The following is a 23,704-nucleotide window of genomic DNA, read 5'->3' on the forward strand; positions in this document are numbered from 1 at the left end:
AAAAAAAACAAAAAACAAAAAAAAAAAATCTTGCATCTAGTTTTTATTTTCACATCCTCAGAGCTATCGACAGAAACCATAGACCAATAGAAAGCTGCTTCTTGTCACTTACCAGAATCTGGGTCAATAGCTGCTCCCCCTTTAACAGTCAATTTCATTTTTTTCTCAGATTTGCTGCCTCCTAAAATTAGGAAAGAAATCTCTGTAACATGCAAGTTTATGTAGAGGAAATGAAAGGATGGTTACATTTATGGGTCAATTAATGAAGTTCTCTACTTTATGGCGGAGATTTGACGGCGGGATTTCTCTTGCACCCCATTGAGGTGCGGGGGAAAAGGAGTGGAGATTTGTTCCGTAATTGCCGGCAATGTGAGCGGCGCGATATCCACGCACTACATCGCCGGCAATTGAATCTCCACCTTAGAGGTGTTTTTCCACCTTTAGATGACTAATTTGTTGACTAGTGCACGCAATGATTATTTTATTGCAGGTGGATACGGCACAAGGTTGCTGTCAGATATCAACTTTTTCTGATACAGAGTGCATAGCAGAGCACTGTAGTATCCAAGGGACATAAAGATAAAGAAATCTGCCTGATGGGGAGCACGATATGGCTTCAATCACATCTACGATTCTGGCCTCAGCTAGCTTTTGTCCTAATTTTGTTCAGGAAACTCTGGGAGAACCGGTGTAATTATTGCCACCAAGAGCTGCGAGGAGACCCAACCGAGAGATGACGGACTACCTCCAGCTGCAACACCTGGTGGATGCCTCAGAGGAGGAAGGGGGCCGGTGAGCAAACCGATGGAACTCCGTGACCTAAACTGTATTTATTGCTGCTCGTACGGATTCTATGCAGAAACATCTTACTAAAACTATTTTTTTTAAAAATTGTTTTAAAAAAAATCTAAAGTAGAGTAGATACTAAGTATCGGGGGTACAAGCATTCATAATTGTTCAATGTTTATGAAAACGTCTTTTGATCGTACTTACATGATGTACCCGTTGTGTGTATATTTTAATAAAACTGCAAGTTTTGATACAACTTTGATAATATAGAGACATGAATGAAAGGTGCAGAAGGATAAAGCAAAATAAAAGTTGCAAGAGGGTATACCACCATTCATTAAAGTCATCTGAAGGTTGAAACCCCCCTGTAAAAACCATTCCAATCTTTCTGATCAAGCCCATCATGCACATCCTACTGGTTATATTATTAACCCTCACCTTGCTCTTCCTTCACCTTCCCTGCGCTCTTCACGGCACTGGGCTTCTGCTTAGGCTCCTGCACCTCCTGCTTTATCTCCGCACCCCACGTAGATATCCGGTGCTGTGTCAGCAGCTCCTGGATGCTCTTCCCAGACTGCAGCTCCTTCAGGAAGTCCTCACTCACCACCGGGACATTGGCAGCTTTCACTTCCTCCATCTTCTTACCGATCTTATCCACCTCCTCTGTTTATGGTCAAAACACAGGCGGATTAAACCAATGTAGAACGAAAGCTTTAGCTCGGACAATGCAGAGCTAGAAACATTAGTAATCTCTATATCGTGCACAGTCAAGGGCTATTTTAGGATTAATGGGTCTTTAATGTAGAACATTTGCCCCAGGCAGGTCTTTACATGCACAATGTATACAGAAAAGACCAACACCATGATCACCCGACTCTTCACTTACTCTGGGTGCTGATACAAATTGTGGCTTTATTTGCAGATCCGGTCGTCTTTCCACCCAGTTCTTCAATCAAAGTCTTTGTTTCATCTTTGTTTTTGGACAGTTTGCCAACAACAAGAACCTTCATGTTTGTCAATGGCTTGCCTTAACAGGAAAATAGAGATGATAAGTCGCTGGTTTGAATAAGAGGTCAAAGCAATCAGCAGCCGTAACACACCAGACGTCCCAGCATGTAGATGCCCTCACCCGAGTACAACACGCAGGCTGGTAGGAGCGAGGATCACCTAGTAAAGGACGCAAACTTCACAATGCTTCCCCGAACAGCAGAGATACAATGACTTATATAGTCATTATATAGTACTAGAACAATGGTAACTTGAATAGAACACCTTTCCTGCTGGCAGCATTCCCTCTCTGTAATCCTACTAGTGGTCAGCCTGAACCTGGTTCCCCCTTTGTCCTTTCTATGCCCTCTGGTGTGTCTGGCATCTCAGTTGTAAAACTTTGTTCCATGTATCTTTTCCCGCTCCTCCTCCCATACCCAAGTCTAACAGTGTCATGTTCTTCTTAAACAGGGCTGGTTCCCCTTTAAACTGCAAAAGAAACGTCCATTCACCTTCTGGAACAGGCTCCTCTTTAATGTCAGGGACAGCAGGGACGGGGGCACTGACGGGAGCTGGTGCAGCATTTGGAGGGAAGGCCCGATCTCTTTTTTTAAACTTGAATTTCTTCAGATATGGGATTTCGTGAAACTCCTGAATATATGAAAACAAATGGGACACACGTAAGTTTTCTTTCTAGAGAATGATCTGCAGAGAGCAGCGAAAGGAAAAGCTTCAGTTCGGGCGGCACATGAAAGTCCAAGAATGATAGAAGCTGGCTTCCCTTACCTTCGGTATAACCCAGTCCTTTCTATTGGGGGTCTGTGTCTTAGCAACACATTTAGTCCAAGCGCTGATGTCTCCTGTGCAGTAATAAGCATCAGTCTTGAACACAAACTGTCCCCCCTTGCATTCCTCGCAAGGGAGCAGAGCACCAAACGCCATTCCTTCCGCCGTCCTGTCCTGGATCTATAGTACCGGGAAGTAGAAGAGGTTTCACTTGTGAGAAACATTACAGAGAACAATTACCAACAATCAAACACAATATCTATAGATCCCTCGGAGAAAGGCAATTTCATATCTGGGATATACTTCAATAAAACATTGCTCAGTTTTCATTGTAATTTAGCCACAAATTGGCACAATACTACTGCTGTATATAGATATTACTTCTGGAAGCACCAGTCTTAATGCACACAACAGGAATTCTTATTTTCAAATAACAGACATTTTCCAGAGAGACGATACAATCCTCTAATATAGGATGAGGACATCACTTGACTTACGTTTGTCTCTCCCGATGGCACCTGCTGTTTGTTGGCTATAAGCAGCTCCTTCAGGTCATTGGTGCTACAAACCTTCTTCAGCTCGTCCTTTATACTCCAGATGAGCTCCGTCTGCTCCTGTAACAAGAGACAGACATAGGGACACAATTATCCAAAAAATAATAATAAGTACCGACTAGTGAAAGCCGAGGTTACATAGAATTTAATATGGATCCACAGGTGAGATATACCGGCGTAAAGTATCATTAAAGTGGTCACATTGTGAATATCTGCGGGAGTTTAATTTACTTAAATTTTGGATACAGATCAGTAGTTGATGCTACATAATAAAAATGTTTTGCTCATGTTCACAGGTAAACTGTGAATAGTGCGCTGCTAATTTCACACCAAAACCCATTTTGTTGCTTTATATTGAATCTGATATGATGGGAAAGTGGGTCCAACGATGACCCTTTGCCAAATGTGCACGGTGAACAGTCGAACCAGGAAATCTCACCAGCTATGCCCAGTTGAGTGTGTGTGTTTGGATTCATCTAATGTGGACACTTGAATGTGGTCAAGCTGGACAAGGAGACACATGGGCAACCTTCAGTCCCACCCAGTGATAGTTACACAACGGGCTGTACGCCACATTATAGCCTAATTATGGCCAGTGAGCAGTAACGAGCCATTGAGACTGAATGAGAACTAGAGAGAACACTGTCAGCGCTACCATTTATAAATACTGGCTCTAAATAACAATAGGAATGTAGCCTTCACATATCATGTTCTCGTGTGTAAAACTCGCATACAGGTATAATGATCATGTCCCCTTATCTCACCTTCAGCAACTTCTCCAGCTTTGATTCCTTTTCCTTCTCTTTCTTTAGTTTCTTTTTGGCAACAGCCGATCCGTCCAGCTCATCCCCATTTCTCTTCCTGGGTGAACATATTAAGGGATAGTGTATAAAGACTGCGATGTCGCTGAAACTTAAAATGCCCATTTAGCCAATGCTCTAATACATAGACACTTGTTGGACTTCTAAATAGAGTTCAGGAGTATCAATGGGAACAAATACAGATGGAGCGCACGTCTTTAAGACAAACTGTGTAATCGGTCATGCCAATCACCAATAAGCGTTTCATTGTGGATTGTGTGGCGTTATGATGCAATCCCAAAAATCCACCAGTGTGTGTTGGAGGGGGAAGGGGGGGCATGGGGTTGTCTGATCATACTAGATAGGAAAAGGATGTGCCCCATCTTTAGTCTGTGTTCACGATCGGCGGCGTACGGAGAATTGTCGGACCAAAAAAAAAACCAAAAAACAACAAAACCCAGAGAGAGCTGCTGCGCATGCGCAGCAGTTCCGTTTCGCCAGCGCTGTCCTATACAGCAGCCGCGGCGCTGTCTAAGAAGCGTCTGCGGCAGTGCTGTATACAAAAAAGCACCGCCGCGGACGCTTCTTTGACAGCGCCGCGGCTGCTGTATAGAACAGTGGCCACTTAGTTAGCGCAGGGGAGGGGGGTTTCCAGAGACTCAGAAACCCCCCCTGCGTGCGCCACTGACCATTAAATGGCTAAAATCAATCCCCCCCATATAATTTGTTTTACGATTCAAATGGAACTAAAAAAACAATGTTATGGAGAAAATATGAATGGCTGGACAAGGACATTACATTAGATGAGAAAGCCATTGTCTCACAGCTACACTGAATTATTAATACAGATTAATATATTACAATAGATTGGGTAAAACAGAAGACGTACAATATGACTAATTATTAGAGATGGGCGGGTCCGGTTCTCCGAGAACCGAACCCACCCGAACTTTGGGTATCCGAGTACCGAGCTGAGCAGCTCGGTACTCTCCCGCCCATTCCGAATCCAAATCGAGGCCGAACGTCATTGTGACGTCGTCGGATCTCGGGACTCGGTTCTCGCGATACTTCAACTTTATAAATACACGCCTCCACAGCAATCCATCGCCATTTGACAGAGGGAGAGAGCAGGGTGTAGTCATAGGCTAATTAGAGCAGGGACAGAGAATACCATATTGTTCTTGCAATTGCTCTAACCAAAATCGCTAGTGCAGAGAGGAGGATAGAGGTTTATTATTTTTTCTTCATATTTGGCACTCCCCAGCGCTTTTGGGGTGTCCCCCATAATTGTGCATTAATATTTCTGGCTGTCAAAAGTCGTATCTGTCAGCATTATCTACTAAATAATTTGTAGCACACCTCAGTGTTTTTGGGGTGTCCTCCCTAATTGTGCATTAATATTTCTGGCTGTCAAAAGTCATATCTGTCAGCAGTATCTACTCAATAATTTTTAGCACTCCTCAGTGTTTTTGGGGTGTCCTCCCTAATTGTGCATTAATATTTCTGGCTGTCAAAAGTCATATCTGTCAGCAGTATCTACTCAATAATTTGTAGCACTCCTCAGTGTTTTTGGGGTGTCCTCCCTAATTGTGCATTAATATTTCTGGCTGTCAAAAGTCATATCTGTCAGCAGTATCTACTCAATAATTTTTAGCACTCCTCAGTGTTTTTGGGGTGTCCTCCCTAATTGTGCATTAATATTTCTGGCTGTCAAAAGTCATATCTGTCAGCAGTATCTACTCAATAATTTGTAGCACTCCTCAGTGTTTTTGGGGTGTCCTCCCTAATTGTGCATTAATATTTCTGGCTGTCAAAAGTCATATCTGTCAGCAGTATCTACTCAATAATTTGTAGCACTCCTCAGTGTTTTTGGGGTGTCCTCCCTAATTGTGCATTAATATTTCTGGCTGTCAAAAGTCATATCTGTCAGCAGTATCTACTCAATAATTTGTAGCACTCCTCAGTGTTTTTGGGGTGTCCTCCCTAATTGTGCATTAATATTTCTGGCTGTCAAAAGTCATATCTGTCAGCAGTATCTACTCAATAATTTTTAGCACTCCTCAGTGTTTTTGGGGTGTCCTCCCTAATTGTGCATTAATATTTCTGGCTGTCAAAAGTCATATCTGTCAGCAGTATCTACTCAATAATTTGTAGCACTCCTCAGTGTTTTTGGGGTGTCCTCCCTAATTGTGCATTAATATTTCTGGCTGTCAAAAGTCATATCTGTCAGCAGTATCTACTCAATAATTTTTAGCACTCCTCAGTGTTTTTGGGGTGTCCTCCCTAATTGTGCATTAATATTTCTGGCTGTCAAAAGTCATATCTGTCAGCAGTATCTACTCAATAATTTTTAGCACTCCTCAGTGGTTTGCGCTCAGAATGGATTCAAAGCAGTCCACATATGATCTAAATGAGCAACCAGGTTCTGTCACCAGTCCTGATGTTAGTGTTCCCAGTACGTCATCTGGCCAAGGCGATGTCAAACAACAGAGTGTTTTCAAATTAGTGCAAAAAACAAAAACCAAAAAAAAATTTACTGTATTGAAGCGAAAAAGAAGTGTAACTGAGCAAAAGTTAAGTGACGATAAAAAAAAATTTGCAAGCATGCCATTCTACACACGCAGTGGCAAAGAGAGAATGAGGCCTTCACCTTTGGCTATTAGTGGCAGATCCCAAAAAGTTACCCAGCCTACAATTGGTGCACAACTACTGTTACGCGTCAAAGCCGAGCTGCAAGATAACAGTGAGGCATTACAGGAGAATATTTGCTCTGATTCACAAATGATAACAATCCCTGTGGAGAGTCCATCCAACAGTGGGATGTCTAATCGTGAGCATTCTGCTGATGTGTGCCTTAATAGCCCGAGTGTAGCCGGTGATACCCAAATTGAGGATGCCACTTTGGAATTAGAAGAGGATGAGGGGGAGATTTGTGTAGGCGACGAGGGCGCTAATGATGATGTTGATGATTATGATGCAGACAGATACCAAATTGCCTTTCTCAATTTCTATTTATATTCTAGATTATATAACGGCTGAATAGTTTTCTATTTTACTCCTAGTGGAGAGAGGATCTGATGCAGACAGATACCAAACTGCCTTTGTCCATTTCAATTTATATTGTACAGTATATAACGGCTGAATTTATTAGTATTTTATACAAGTGGAGGGGGGCCTAGAGAGACAGAGTGACCCCAAACTGGCTTTCTCAATGTCAATTAATATTGTACAGTCTATAATGGCTGAATTTTTTAGTATTTTATACAAGTGGAGGGGGGCCTAGAGAGACAGAAACCAAACTGGCTTTCTCCATGTCAATTAATATTGTACAGTCTATAATGGCTGAATTTTTTGCTATTTTATACAAGTGGAGGGGGGCCTTGAGAGACAGAAACCAAACTGGCTTTTTCCATTTCTTTACATATTTAACTATAAGTGTAGGGTGTAATATACATTCAAAGACGATGGCTGCATTGCCAATATGCATAGATGGAGAGGAAGACAATCTGTTTTGTGTGTAGAATAGGCCTACCAACGAAGAATTAAACTGTTTTTTTGGATGATTTATTACCTCAACAATTAGATTACTTGTCTCTAAAACAGTTGGAGCACTAAATTGGGTTAATTTAGGCCCAAAAACATGGATTTTCCCAAAAAATAGCAAAACAAAACCAAACAAAACCAAAACCAAAACACGCAATGGCGGTTTTGCAAAACCAAAACCAAAACCAAAACACGACGGTAATCCAGATCCAAAACCGAATCCAAAACCAAAACACGGGGGTCAGTGACCATCTCTACTAATTATAGCAGGGAAAACAAGGTACAAATACAACATCTCTAATTAGGACACCTAACGGACAAGGTGTGATATATACTCCAAGAAAGGGTATTTTATATCCTCCAGGGAGAGACATTAGCAGGTTATCAAAATTAGTGCCTCAGTGACTAATTATTAAGGTAATTAATCAAATCTATTCTCAACACCTTCATGAATGATGGAGCAGAGCAGCTGGATGGAGCAGTAACAAACACAAATAAATACAAGAGGTAGCGATCGGCCAACGGGGAGAGAGAACTTTATTACACTGGAGCCGTCACCAGACCGGCATCTGCCAAGGAAGAACCCAGTAAGTGCCATTAATTGTATTAGGAAGAGACCCAACATATGTAGGTAGGATGGTTACAAATGGCAGCCGCGTTCGGACAATCAGATATATCCCACGGCCAGTATCTGCGGCAACAACCTAAATGTAGGACTGCTCCTTCAAATGTAATTTAATATTAATTATCTTCATAATGTGTGATGACTAAAAGCAGATACTGCACAGACCTTACCAGTAAAATGCTAATTATATAAAGTGCAGTTGACTTAGTTTGTGCCCAGATAGAGGCCTCATGCTCCCAAGATGTACTCAGAGGATTACGCCACTTTTTGTGTAGAACATCTCTGCAAACTAACCCAAACTGCGGGGCAGACAGAAGGCAGATTGCAGCCTACTCCAAATATGACTTTCCCGGAAGTGTCAGGGGACAGATCCCAGCCATTAAGATGAAGAGTAACAATGTAGTAGTGTGGGTTGTAAAAATTATTTTCACCCAAAATGTGTAATTATCCTTGAAGACGCAGCTCTGACCAGAATGTAACACAGAAAAGCGCATTCGTCAAACGGAGATCAATCTGAACAAAGCTTTAAACATAATTACTTTTGCTTTTCCATTTGCTGCCATGTGTTTTTCAACTGCGACATAAAATAGATAGATAATTAGTTCCCATAAAAACGTCTTATAACAGCAGCTTCAGTAATGTCCCTCCATTGTTATGTTCACTTAATCCAGTCGCACTAGAGATATTAATTAGTCAGATATAATGGACAAGGCAGACAAGTGCAACAGCTAAATGACCACACAAGCCATTGTGTACATAACCACATGTGAAACAAAGCAAACATATTTGCTAAACTGCATGCCATGTTTTCTTTCTACTTGTGATTTAATGTTATAGTTTTTACTACAGTTTAATGGTTTTTTGGGTGTTTTTAGGGCGCGAGGAACAGAGGACCATGTTAGTTCTTTAACATACAGTACAATAAAAATGTCAGGAGGTGTGAACCATTGGTGAATGTGCTTATCCAGTCAGAGGGAAAATATCCAAACAGAGCTCAGGAAAACACAACTTCTGATAATAGGGTAAAAAGTTTTCTATGCAAGATCAACATTTGATTGCATCCTATATTCCCCTGAATAATGTATTATAATGTAATGTTTCTTAGGGCTGTGTCACACTGGCAGGGATTATAGCAGTATAAGAAAATCATTGCAAATATCTTCCTACCTAAATCAATTAAATGCTTCTGTATGAAGCCCTCTGGTCATCAGCTGCATTTCCTGCGTACAGAGATTTATTCCAGTGCATAAACTACTATATAGTATACTGAAATCAATGGTATCTGACAAGTGTCTGTACTGCAGGGATTTATAGCGCCTTTTCTTCCTCTTCATGTTCAACATCCGCCAGAGAAACACAGCTACTGTGTGATGGCGCACTGGATCTCTCCTTTATGGCTCCCACTTTAGGATTATATTTTAGTGGCACATGGGGCATTTTACTGCATCCATAAGGTTACTAAAAGCACAGGTGAAAAACTGTGTAAATAGTTCATGAAGTGTTACACCAGTGAGTTTCCTCCAGCAATAGATGGTCAATGTCTGCCAATGCGGCCGATAAAATGCTACCGGATAATGCAGCAATTGGAGGCAGCAGTAAAATCGCTCAGCGACAGCACATTAAAATAAAATCAGGGATTTTCCACTATAAATTCACCAGAGCGGCACTGCACTTACAGTTAGATATAATGACATCTCCCTATCTTTTAAGGATGCGCTTTATTTCACGGACAGAATATACCGGTCTCATTTCAAAGCTATACTGAAACAAAACGTGACAAACTCAGTGGGACCAAATCTTTCCTTACACAGATACTCCTCGCAGCAACTAGTCTTATTCAGCCCCGGGTGTGACCTCAAAACGACAGCGATGCCAGATAATCATCCTACAGAAAACTGACGGTATGGTTATCGGATACGGCGGGAAATACTGCGGGAAGAGGATGGCTAACAGGCGGTTTGTGTGACCAGGTTTTGGCAAATTAAGTCTGAAATGATGAGATTACCCATCCTAGGGGCAAATGTCCGGATCTCGCCTATTGGCCACTCAGGATCGCCCCTCTTGTGACGAACTTTAGAAAAATAAGACATCAGAAGAGTTTATTTTATGAATAAATATCTGATGTCGTGAACAGATCAATGTTCTCATTGACTAACTCTCCATAATTCTGCTATCCCGCCCCATCCTAAATAAGTCCCTCCTCTCACTCCAACTAGCTCTCGCTTCCCTCCACACCATTCGCCTCCGTTTATTTCCCTGCCCTTCTCAAATGTTATCTCTCACAAGTTTGTCCCTCTCTACCTTCCTATCTCCTCATCCTCTTTGCGATGTTTCCTTTGTTCTAGCTGTGTCTTATGTAGGTGCTGTCTCTATTGTCTCCTATTGATTTTAACAGATTAGACTGTTTCTCAGGGTTGCAGCGTCAGTAGCATCTTATAAATAAACTAAGACGATAATAACATAGGGACAATAAGAAACAACCTGTAAAAAGATTGCGGCCACAGAGCTGCTGCAATAGGCAACTGTGGAAATAAAAAGGACAGATCCAGTTTTCCGCCATCTCCTAATCAGTGCTGCTCTGGGCTTAACACGCAGATACGGATGTATTTCTACATCTTGCACATAACTCAATTTTTTTCCTTAATCTTTACTTCAGGTATCTTCAACAAATTTTACATCCACCATGAACGCCAGTACGTCATCCGCTACGGAAATGATATTCACTATGGATGGTCCTTACACAGCAGCGGAGATTGTGATCGCCGCTACGGCCGCTTTAGGAAACGTACTGGTGTGCATTGCCGTCATGCAAGACAGGAAGCTGTGGACGGTGACCAACTATTTCCTGGTGTCGCTGTCGGTGGCAGATGTGTGCGTGGGAGCCTTCGCTATTCCCTGTGCCATACTGACGAGTATAGGCATCCCGCGATATAATCTGGAGCTGTGTCTGCTGATGCTCTCCATTCTGATCATGCTGACAATGAGCTCCACCTTCAGCCTCCTGGCCATCTCCGTGGACCGCTACATCGCTATCCTAAACCCTCTGCGCTACAAGAGCATAATGACCCCCGCAAACTCGTTCATCCTGATCGTCGCGGCCTGGATCGTTGCGTTTCTTAGCGGACTGATGCCACTGATGGGCTGGCACAAACCGCCACCCCAACACGGATACTGTATCTTTGTCCACGTCATCGATATGACTTACCTGGTGTATTTCTTCTCCTTCACCTTTTTCTACTTGCCTGTGATCATCATGGTCATAATTTACACTCAGATCTACTCTGCAGTGAGGAGACAGCTAAAGGGCATTGTGGGTAAACACGGAGCAGGGATGAAGGAGCTAAAGACGGCCACCTCTCTATTCACAATCATCTTCTTCTTTATGTTATGCTGGGCGCCCCTGCACGTCATGAACGGATTGAGCCTGCTCTGCCCGCAATGCTACATCCCTCCGATTATCCTGCAGATTGGCATCATCCTGACTCACGCCAACTCTGCCCTAAACCCCGTTATGTACGTGTACAAACTAAAATCCTTCCGAAACACGTTCAAGAGAGTCTTCCTGTGCAGGGACGGCTCAGTCACACCGGCCAAATGGACGGACCAAACCTCTGATGTTCATTGACATCACTTTAATACAAAGCATTTAAAAATCAGTGAGGCACGGTGCTTGGTAAAAATCAGATTGTCACCCCAGTGGGTACGAGGCCTTATAGTAAAGGTAATAGTTCTATTAATACTTGCACATGATCTCTAAATGTATAGAAAAAGCCTGTTTTTTTCCCCCAAAAACACATAATATTTGCAATTAAAGTTTCAGAGGAAAAAGGTGCTTTAAAATAGTCATTTGTAACATATGAAAATAATTTTGGAACTAGAAGGAATAATATAGACTAGTGGTTTTATTTAATAAACTGCCGTTTGAAAATGTGGAGATATGGCCTATTATCATCATCATCAGCGATTTATATAGCACCACTAGTTCCGCAGCGCTGTACAGAGAACTAACTTGCATCAGTCCCTGTCCCAACCGGGGTCAATTTGATAGCAGCCGATTAACCTACCAGTATGTTTTTGAAGTGTGGGAGGAAACCCACAGTAACCAATCAGATTCTAGATATTATTTATTTAGTACATACTACAAAATAATAGCTAGAATCTGATTGGTTGCTATAGTTAACATCTCCACTTTTTCAAACCCGCAGTTTAATAAATATACCCCTAGGAGTTGTGCCTATGTTTAATTATATGGGGGACTAGGGTGAAGGGTGCTCTTTAACCGAAAAATAGACTAGCCATATCACCAGGTGATTGACTGCTGTGCGAGGCTCTTGTAGAGACACAAGTAGACATACACACAGTGATTCCAATAGGGTGAGGGACAACAGAATACTTACCTTTTATTTTCTTTTTTGCTACAGTGATCACTAGACACTGCCCTGTACTTCAACAAATACAATAAAAAGTTAGTGCCCCATAAAGAGCTATCAGATGACATTCTAGGCACGTAACAATGTAAGAACACACATTATTATAGAGATTAAAGCCAACTGATCACGTAAGATTCTGTACGTATAATTGTGTAATGCAGGGTTTCCCCAAATCCAGTCCTCAGGGACCCCTAACAGTGCAGGTTTTCCCATATCTCCTCGCTGGAGCTCAGGTGTATTCATTACTGTCTAACACATTGTAACAGATCCACAGGTGATCCCAATTCTATCACATGTGACCTGGAAAACCTGCACTGTTACGGGGCTCCCGAGGACCAGATTTGGGCAATACTAATGGATAAAACACTGGAGATGTATAGCTGAAGAGGTGCTGGCACTTACTGGGCTGTTGATGGGTAGCTACAACAACTTCTTAACGGTTGTACAAAGTTTGTGAAAAAGGAGCATAAGAGCAACAGATTATTGTAACCCCTGACAAAGTCCACTTGTTGAAACGCGTTGGGTATGACATCATCCTGTACATGCGCAGACGCCCGCAATCAAAAACTTGGACTCAGGGCTTCACTCTCTCGGCCAAGGTTAAGAGTGGGGGACACTCCAGAGTGGAGTTACATTAAGGAATGGAAATCAGCAAAGCTCGCCTCCAGTGACAATTAATGAAATATACGCCTCATTTTTATAGCTATAAAAGGTTTTTACTTGCTACTAAGATATTTATATTCATAAGAATACTCCACTATTGTGTTTCCCGATCTTCCATACCACAGAGGATGAGATATGTACAGGAGAGCAGCAGATTCTAAATAATCCAAGTGAATGGACAACCAGACGGATATATGAATTCAAATCCTAAGTATCTTACTGTAGATGTTTGAGTGCTGCCTGCAGGAGACGGATGTGTGTGTTTCTCCTTAATGTAAGTGCAGTAATATGATATTTCCTGGATTCATTCATTTTATGCCTTAGGGGAGAACGCAGTACTGACATATACTTCTAGATACATAGAAATATTTAAAATTATTTTTAAAAAATAAAATGCAGTTACATGGTGTCCACACCTCTCATGGTATTACAGTATAACTGGATTCACAGCTGCCCCTATGTCACACTAACTACCTCTATATAACTTACTACGGACACTATAAAAAAACTGCATCCAGGCACTCTGGCCAGTATAAGCTATCGTTGTATGTATAAAAAGGTCACTCACGAACGCACAATCACCCGTTTGCTTCAATTTGTTAATTTAAGCCTATCATTTTCAATAACCTGGGGCGTAAGATGAGCAGGCCAGACAAGTCTAGTTCCTGTAGTGCCTTACTCCCAGCACAGCGCCCTCTATACACCATGGTGAGAAGTGTCCCCCAAATAGGATGCCTGAGAAAACTGGTGTTATGGCTGTTTTTACATCAGGTTTTTAAACTTCGTTCCGTTAGAAATAAAAAATGAAGTTTGTAAAACCAGGAGCAGAGCACTGGCTCTGTAGCATAGAAAATTAAATGCGTTTTCCAATTTGGGGAAAAATTCACAACATTACAGGCTCTGCACCTCTTGTCCAAAATGTCCACCCCATGTTTAGATGAGGCAGCTCACATACATACCCCTCATTCTTTACTGCAGGGAGCTTCGCTTTCAGAGCCTCTTTGTCTTCTGCGTTCAGAATGCTGAAACCCTTCATCTGGCTGGCGTTGTATATTGAGAGGAAGCCCAGCTCTTCCCTGCGGCTCACAAAGCAGTCTGGGTGGTACCATCGGTCAATCATCCCCAGCTGAGGCCGCTCCACATCCAAGCTCTTCTTAGATAACCTGACCTGACCCTGCACACGGAACACACACAGGGCAACGCTTAACAACATGAAACATACATTAGCTACATTTATACAAAAGTATAAGTTTGATCTCAGGCATTTGAACCTCTGGCACATGGAAATAATCAGACAGACATAATCTACAGAAAGAGGAAGGAGGAAGTTACAGACAGAGTTAGATGGTGTAAGGGGCAGGATCCCCAAAAGCACAGAAAATTGTGGTGTCACATGCATTGGTGTGGAGGTGGTAGATCCATCTAGTTTTTGTGTTACCTTCTCTATTTTCTGGTCACAGCCTTTGCAGGTGCTGCGGTTGGACTTTGCATATTCAGCTGCAAAATCATTCAGTGTCATGTTTGCTTTTCCTCCTTTGGCGTCACCTCCAGCCCCTAAGGGGAAGAAAATAATAAGTCACTCAGCTGGAACACAGTTAGTCCCATTATGACACTTAAGTTTTTAGTTAACATGATTGTCCAGAACTACGTCTAACATTTATGATTATTTTAACATTTGATCCTCTCTTTGTCCTGTGCTGCTCTTCTATAGACTGGTCTGAGTCAGTGATGTTGTCAGTGTCCCTCCCACTTCTGATTTGCATGCACTGGGGAGGTACACAGAGGAGGGGCCTCGACTACCAGTCTATGTTTTAACCAGGTGATCAGGACTAGTGCACAGAACAGTAACACGATGGTTGGAGGCTTTCGGGGGCAGGCACCGCAACTCGCTTTCAAAATTCTCCAGACCCCTGAACCATTAGGGGTGTGAGTAAAAACAGGCAGAGATTCTACGTATTTCATGGAACAGTATAACACATGCGGTGTCCACTCCTATAGTAATGTACAGTATAAACTACATACATATTTATTTTATAGACACATCATGTAATAAGCCTTAATAACAACTATCCTTATGTCCCCTGTAAAGTAGAACTAAACATAAAACTGGGAAAACTCAATACAAAGGTATTGATTCATAAAAATGCTTCCACATTACTTGCTTTTCTAAAAGATATTTGCCGTTGATTTGATCCAAACACATTCACATTTTTATGGATAACGACCTGTACAATGAGCTCTTTGCACAAATAATTTTTTAAAAACAAACCATGTCCTGTCCTGTGCTCCACCTACCAGCTGTGGCTCCTCCCGTTTCAATCGCCTTTTTAATTTTTTCCTGATCGTCCCACCGCAGCTCCGTGAAGCCATCAATCTCCCCGTGGGATAAGACGCGCGTACGCTTCCAGAAACAGGAATAGTGGTGCCAGTGTGGGACTTTCCCATCAAACATGGGCGACTAGGAGACATAATAACAGGAGAGGATCAGCTTCCATTGCATTCAAAATAAACAGCCATTAATGACATTAGTCTTGTATGTCGACTATATCTGATGCTAACAGATGTATAAACTCCAGTACACGTGGTGCGTTATTATTTTTTATTTATAGGGCGCCACAAGGTGTCCGTGGCGCCGTACAGGGACAAAAACGAATTACAATACAAGGTGAGACAGCACAGTACAGTAAACATAAAGCACAGTAACTCAGTAAGCTCAATGCACAGCTAGTGAGGGCGGGGGGAGTATCCGCAAATGACGGGGCCCAAAAGGAGGGCGCGGAAGACAGGGAGACCCCCAGAGGTCTGGGTGTTCTGATGTCCTCGCTTCTGTGTTCATTAGGAAAACTTGTGCATTATAAGGCAACATCCTACTGCGAGTTATTACAAATTACCACGTATTTCCGTGAACTGTATAAAGACTACGGCTTTGTGCCTTTATATGGTCATGGAACTAATCGCTGACTTACAACATCCGTCTTACGTACAGTAGAAGGTAAATTATCAGTAACTATGAATATTAATATGTATCTACACTTATCATGGTAAAGAGGAAAGTGGGAACCCGAGAAAGAGTCAGCCTAATATTTTGTTCTGTTCAAGGCAAATACACAACATTAAGTAAAAATATACAGCATTAGGTAGAAGGCGTTCCCATAGCTTAATGTCCCTATCGGAGTGATCCCAAGCAGTGGCGGAAGACTTAGCAGTAAGATGGAATTTAGAGTTTGACAACAATGCCATGAGCTGCCCAGGACTATTTTATAGTTTATGGAAAAATAACTTTATACGATTCCCAAATATGGCAGCCAAAGACCACGTCGCTGAATCACACTTGGCACTACCCGGCTAAACAATTGCAAACGGCTTTAACAAACAGAAAATGTTCATACACTGGCAGTCACAGAATGCAGGAAGTGTAGAGTGTGAGGATATGATGGCAGTAACAAGGTAACACTGTACTGATATAGGACTTATAAGTAGCTCTGATACTGTAGAGTAAAACAAGACGCCGCCCATCTTTGAGATCTGCCTTCATCAAACGTTATTACATCAAAAAGCCGAACATACATTTACTGATCAGTTATAGAACATACAGTTTAATGTGAGAAGTATGGTTTATCAATATACAGATATAAGATGATTAACTTCTGCACAGAAACTTGTTGGATCTTCCCAATTGACAGAACTCCCCCATGAAAGCTAAAACATGGACATTATCTTTTATTTATAAAGCGCTGACATATTACGTAGCGCTGTATATGGAGAGGGATCAGGACACAAAAATTACCTACAGTTACATGAAACAGAAGGTACACATGGCCCTGATCAAGTGAGCTTACAATCTAAGAGATATTCTAACAAACCGGAGCTGCATAGCAATCAATTATCTATAAGGAAGAGGGTCAGCCCAAAACAGAGGTGAAATCATAACTACAAAACGCAGTGGTAGGTGGATACGAGGCAAACTGGCCTTAAACCCATACCAGAAAAGCAATTTTTAACCTCATTCCTGGCTTTATGCAAGAAAGTAAATCTGGGTTTATATGTTGCTGTGTATCAAAGAGCAATGAAAACAAAGACACAGTGGCTCAGTGGTTAGCACTTCTACCTCACAGCACTGGGATCATGAGTTCAATTCTCAACCATGGCCTTATCTGTGTGGAGTTTGCATGTTCTCCCCGTGTTTGCATGGGTTTCCTCCGGGTGCTCCAGTTTCCTCACACACTCCAAAAACATACTGGTAGGTTAATTGGCTGTTATTAAATTGCCCTTAGTCTCTCTGGGTCTGTCTGTGTGTGTTAGGGAATTTAGACTGTAAGCCACAATGGGGCAGGGACTGATGTGAGCGAGTTCTCTGTACAGTGCAACGGAATTAGTGGCGCTATATAAATAATGATGATGATCTGTGTGCGCGGTCATCTTCTCACAGGACCCAGTGAATGTGAATATAAATGCATATATAATCTCCTACAATTGAAGACTCAAAAAAAATAATAATAATAAAAAAAAATCAGTTTCTAAACCTTTGACTTTTAAACTTTAAAAACCACAAACAAGACGAAGAAAAAGAGCTTCCAAATTCTAGGCCTGTCCAGGCAATGTGCGAGCCTAAAAAAGAGTGGAAGTGAAATAGCACAAGCTAAAGATCCATTAATCCGTATTCTGTGAATGTGAGCTGCCCACACAGTGACATTTACAGCAGATATATGAAGACTGGCTGGGCCCAAATCTCAGATGCAATAAAGGATACGGACCTCTTATTATCACTAATTATTGTACTGCCGTTACTGGACTGTGTCCAAATCAGACAACAAATGTCATGCACTTATTAAACACAGGGGAGAGTACTAGCCGCAGGTGTTCGAATATAAATATTTACAGCTCTAATACATGTCATAGCAATGGGTGAGTCAGAAATCACAGGATCCTTCTTAGTGCAGGAAATCTCTGCAGACCTACTAGAGGATGCATCAGTGATAACAGTGCTCAGCTACAAGAGACAGCCCCTCTGAGATGAACAGGTCTATAGGAGTGTCTTCTCCAACTAGCAGATATACTGAAGACCTTGCATATGGTAAACCTTGGGGAGAGATTGGTAAAGAAACATTCTGACAAGACAGACCCTGATCGTGTGAGAACACAGCATTAAATTCAGTGCAAAGCCCCCCAAAAAAACATAAAAAGTATGAAGGATACAGAACAGCAACAAAGGAAAAGAAATAAAAAAACAAAATCATATATTTTCTTGTGATTTTTGGGGAAATTTATCTACAGATCACAGTTTCAAAAGTCTGACTAATCAAGTCTTCAAAAATTGATAAAAAAATAAATAAGGCCAATCATCGTTGGTGCGGCTTAGTAATGTCACACAAAGATATGACAACCTACAATCACTGCGAGAAGCTCTGCTAGACATGGTAATGAGGGGAATGCCTCGGATATTGTGGGGAGATATGGGGAAATTATAGTGAATGCATTTAACGTCATTATGCATGGTTCACCAATTATGGAAACCCCCTCACCAGAAAACGCTAAAATGTGGACATCATTTTTCTTTGAACAAAAAAAATTAAAATGGGGTATTTTTTGCCATCAAATGGTCACACATCTAACAACAAAATTCAGAGCAATTTATGTTATGACCATTCTAGGATTAAAGAAAAAGAAAGGCTTGTGAAAGTTTTGACACCCTGTGAGGAACAGAGTATCTCCACACAGATAAGGCCATGGTCGGGAATCGAACTCATGACCCCAGTGCTGTGAGGCAGAAGTGCTAACCACTGAGCCACCGTGCTGGCCCTACACTGATTTATATCCTATTACGGTAATAAAACTTATCTCTGAAGGCTAAAATAAAAACCCTACATCCCAAATTACATTTATGCTTTATACACACTAGTTTTCAAAGTGTTTTTATTGCATCTCAAAACGCAAGTAAAAATGCATACAAACCGCTTTGCGTTTAAATTAATTTTAATCTGATTTGTAACATGTGCCTGTGAGAAAAGAGGAAGTGACTTTGTTCATGCCAAACACGTGTAAAGGCTTCTTAAACACGTCTCATTAGGTTTACAGTGTGTGATCATTGAGATGATGGTAAGTTTGTAACTGCGTTGATGCTAGACACACAGGAATAGAACAAAATGTGTTAATCCTCTATAAATAAAAAAACACACAACTTAAGTACGGTACAAACTCTTATATAGTATACTGATTTATTTTTTTTCATATCTGCTTACGAGCACTTAACTTGCATTAGAAAGGCATCTTAAACACAGAATTTAATGTCGGTGTATATGAAAACTAACCTCTCAGACTTACAAAGTAATCAATGCAGAACAATTTTAAAAACACTACAAAGGAACTGAAACAAAGCCCTAACCCTAGCAATAAAACAGAGGGGGGTTTCTACTAATTGTAACTATTTGAATGGTAATTGATGGAATGCAGATGTCCCAGTATCCCACTGATCTAGATATGCTGCAGGATAAGATTAGGAAAAAAACAGAGAGATTACATTACATAGCAAACACTGCGAATCTCCCAACCCCTTTATAAATGTTTTCTTTAATGTTTCCCAACTTCTGTAACACTCTGGAAACCAGTGGTATAATACAAAGGGCAGAAACTAGCTCTAAAATGTCATCAGGTTTCTTAGAAATAGTTTTTTGGGTGTGTACGTGTTTTACTGCCAAATGGATCAACAGCTCGGACCAGAGCACTGTTAATCCATTTTCTTCCACTAGTTTATATCACACTAATGCCTTACATATAAGCAATGACTGGGCTAATGCAAATGATCAAACATGCAATTTCATGGTGACAGCACTGGGATTAGCCAGCTTCTTAACTCCGCACTCTCTCCATGTGATAGGTAGGCCAGGTTTTTATTTTTAACTCTCCGAGTTCAGTATATAGCAAGGCCCCAATACTTATATATTGACCAATCACATTGGTTCTATCCATAATCGGCGAGATGCGATAGATCAAAGCTCTAAAGCTGGGTACACACTATTGCAATTATCGTGCAGATCACATGATAAACAACCATTTGGTCAGCTATTGCAAGAGTGTGTATGTTCCCACAATCATGTTTTATCGCACCAAAACACATTACATCGTTTGATTTGGTTTTCTATTCTTCTTAAACATCATGATCAACAATGTCGGGCTAATGTGGAAGTGTGTACGCACTCACAGCCAGCAGTGTAGGTAGATATCTGTAGATTGTACAGTCATGATCTTTTCAGTAGATGGTTATGAGATATTAATATCACAGATCTGTAGGTAAATCGTGCAAGTGTGTACACATGAATCATCATCCATTTATTATTTTAATGCCACTAATTTCGCAGCGCTGTACAGAGAACTCATTCACATCGGTCCCTGCCCCATTGAAGCTTACAGTCTAAATCCCCTAACATACACACACACACACACAGATCGAGAGAGATTAAGGACAATTTAATAGCAGCTAAGTAACCTACCAGTATGTTTATGGAGTGTGGGAGGAAACCGGAGCACCCGGAGGAAACTCACTCAAACATGGGGAGAACATACAATCTCCACATAGGTAAGGCCATGGTCGGGAATTGAACTCATGACCCCAGTGCTGTGAGGCAGAAGTGCTAACCACTAATCGGGTCTTTCAGTCGTTTGTGAAATCATTACAGAAATTGGATCGGAAGTAGAGATGCATAGGCGTGTACCCAGCTTTACAGAAAAAATTAGAGACTACCCCATCAGATCTACGGTGGGACCTCAGCAGCAATAAAACTGATCAGCAGAGGAGGGAAAACTACGAAAATACTCTTTTTGGGGAGGTATTTAGTAAATACAATTTTTCAAGTGGAAACCATCTTTAAGAACCACGAACAGCCACAAAGCCTAGACTACAGTTTCTAAGTCTGGAGGATTTTAAAACAGAGGAAAAATGAGCAAGACCAAACGAGTAAACACAACAAAAATCAGCTTTGCAGCTTAATTGAATTGAACAAGCATTTGTGGTATTTGGCATGAATGAAAATGAAATAACACTGTGGAGGAAGGGATGTGGCTGAATACTGCATCCTCACTCCTTGCAGGATCAAATTCCTGGAGCAGCCTAGTATATAGTTTTGCCCACTGATCACTACATCTTATCTCTGGGCACAGTGCAGACATACAGAATTCGATATAAAAACATATTGGCTACAGCAAATTGTATTTAGCAAAGTATTAACACTGTTTATTATACAGACAATGCTAAATAGACTCCCGAGACAAATAAAATAAATTTATATATTCTGTTTTACGTATAAACGCAAAGATTAGTTTAGATAAGCACTGAGCATCACCAGAATTTTTAGTGTAACAAACACAATATATACATATATATCTCTAGTCTGTTTTTATTTGTGACAGGACACAATCACAAAAAGTAAATATATAAAATAATATAGTATATAATCATTACTGGATAAACCCACTTTTCTACACTATACCCATACAAACAGGGATATATAGTAAAATATATAGCCATACCATAAAGCACAGATCACATACATACTCTTCAATAATAAAGGACACATGTTAATTGTTGCAGAGGTCTGTGCACTCCCTTACATCTAATATATATATATATATATATATATATATATATACACATAGAATAACTAAGGTTAGGATTAGGTGAACTGAAAACTCCACTGTAAACAAATAACAGAAATAGCTTTACAATGGTATTTGTAACAGTTAAAAAATAGCACTCTCATAAAATCAAAACAATGAGGAATTGCATATTTTTTCTGTTTGTTTTTTTTAAAGAATTTGTGGCCAGACATATGCAAATCATTCCTTATGGCACTACATAGAGACACGCAGCTATGCACGCAGCACATTACCCTTATATTTATTTGAGAGAGAGAGAGAGAGAACAAATATATATATATATATATATATATATATATATATATATATATATACACACACATACATCACTGGGGCTAGCTCATACTGTAATATGTAAACAGACAGGACACAGTGATGCACAGGATAGTGCACAGACATCTCTGGGGCTAGCCCTTATACTGTATATTGATATAATATATACAGATATTACAGTGATACACAGGATAGTGTATAGACATCTCTGTATAATTATATACAGACAGGGCAGGTCACAGTGATACATAGGATAGTGTATAGACATCTTTGGGGCTAGCTTATACTATAAATATATATATATATATATATATATATATATATATATATATATCAGTAATACACAGACGTCTCTGGGGCTAGCCCTTATACCGTATAATCATATACAGATATGGCAGGATACAGTCATACACAGGATATTGTACAGACATCTGGGGCTAACCCCCTTATACTGTCTAATGACATAATATATACAGACAGGACACAGTGATACACAGGATAGTGCACAGAGACATCTCTGGGGCTAGCCCTTATACTGTATAATCATATACCATGTACACATATGGTAGTGTGTGTGTGTGTGTGTGTGTGTGTGTGTATATATATATATATATATATATATATATATATATATATATATATATATGACAGGGCAGTCATGCACAGACATCTCTGGGGCTAGCCTCCTTATACTGTATAATACAGATATGGCAGGATACAGTGGTGCAGAGAGACATCTCTGGGGCTAGCCCTTATACTGTATAATGATATAATATATACAGATATGGCAGGGTACAGACATCTGGGACTAGCCCCCTTATACTGTAGTATGATATAATATATACAGACAGGTCAGGATACAGTGATACACAGGATAGTGCAGCCCTTGCACTGTAGTATAATGCAGCATCAGACACGCAGCAGGTACCTGCACCATGATGGCCAGCCGCAGGGACTCCTTGGCGATGTTGTCCCCGCACTTCTTGCAGGAGGCCCGGCCGCTCTTGGCGTACTCGGCGCGGTACGGTTTGTCGGAGGCCTCGGCCATGTCTGGGGGACACACCGAGCTCGTGCGGGACCCGCTACACAACAGACCAGGCAGGAGCAGACGCGCGCCGAGACTCCTCCGCGCCGCTCGCACACAGCCGCTGCTCGGCGATCGGCTGCTTCGGCCTGGCAAGAAAAAGGAGGCTGGAGGGAGAAGCGGCGGAGGGGTAGTTGGGGGCCTGGGGGGGCGGATTGTTTGTCAACGTGACCGGCGGGGTGGCCTCTGCCAGGCGAGCTTAGGGCCACTGGGGTCTTCCCACCACAGAAGCACCGGCACACCACGGTGGGCAGTCACTGGAAGGAGGGTTCTCTGCACTGTGACGTCACCACACACTTTCCCGCCAAATTCCATACCTGAAAAGTCTCATTTACTGAGCGTCCACGTGTCTGGGGTCCCTGCTAAGGATATGCTCGTGGGGCCCCTGTCAAGGATATGCATGGGGGGTCCTTGCTAAGGATAGGCATGGGGGGTCCCTGCTAAGGATAGGCACGGGGGCCCCTGTTAAGGATAGGCACGGGGGGCCCCTGTTAAGGATAGGCATGGGGGGCCCCTGTTAA

At 41.5% G+C, this 23,704-nt stretch overlaps 1 protein-coding gene and 1 pseudogene across 1 annotated transcript in view; one reads left to right on the forward strand and one right to left on the reverse strand.

Annotated features, from left to right (window-relative positions):
• The window catches only part of PARP1 (poly(ADP-ribose) polymerase 1), a 31,627-nt gene extending 8,192 nt beyond the window's left edge, over positions 1 to 23,435 (reverse strand). The window contains exons 1-11 of the mRNA XM_075204350.1: positions 23,028 to 23,435; positions 15,473 to 15,635; positions 14,616 to 14,731; positions 14,137 to 14,351; positions 3,881 to 3,977; positions 3,060 to 3,176; positions 2,563 to 2,742; positions 2,289 to 2,427; positions 1,676 to 1,816; positions 1,228 to 1,452; positions 113 to 181 (exon numbers count right to left, since the gene is read on the reverse strand). Coding sequence (XP_075060451.1) covers positions 113 to 181; positions 1,228 to 1,452; positions 1,676 to 1,816; positions 2,289 to 2,427; positions 2,563 to 2,742; positions 3,060 to 3,176; positions 3,881 to 3,977; positions 14,137 to 14,351; positions 14,616 to 14,731; positions 15,473 to 15,635; positions 23,028 to 23,147 — 1,582 coding nt within the window. The 5' untranslated portion in view covers positions 23,148 to 23,435. The remainder of the gene's footprint in view (positions 1 to 112; positions 182 to 1,227; positions 1,453 to 1,675; positions 1,817 to 2,288; positions 2,428 to 2,562; positions 2,743 to 3,059; positions 3,177 to 3,880; positions 3,978 to 14,136; positions 14,352 to 14,615; positions 14,732 to 15,472; positions 15,636 to 23,027) is intronic.
• LOC142142532 (adenosine receptor A1 pseudogene) lies at positions 10,768 to 11,730 on the forward strand (annotated as a pseudogene).
• Positions 23,436 to 23,704: the final 269 nt, after the last annotated feature.

This window comes from Mixophyes fleayi, chromosome 3 (genome assembly GCF_038048845.1).
Source record: "Mixophyes fleayi isolate aMixFle1 chromosome 3, aMixFle1.hap1, whole genome shotgun sequence".
In the NCBI taxonomy this organism is placed as follows: domain Eukaryota; kingdom Metazoa; phylum Chordata; class Amphibia; order Anura; family Limnodynastidae; genus Mixophyes; species Mixophyes fleayi.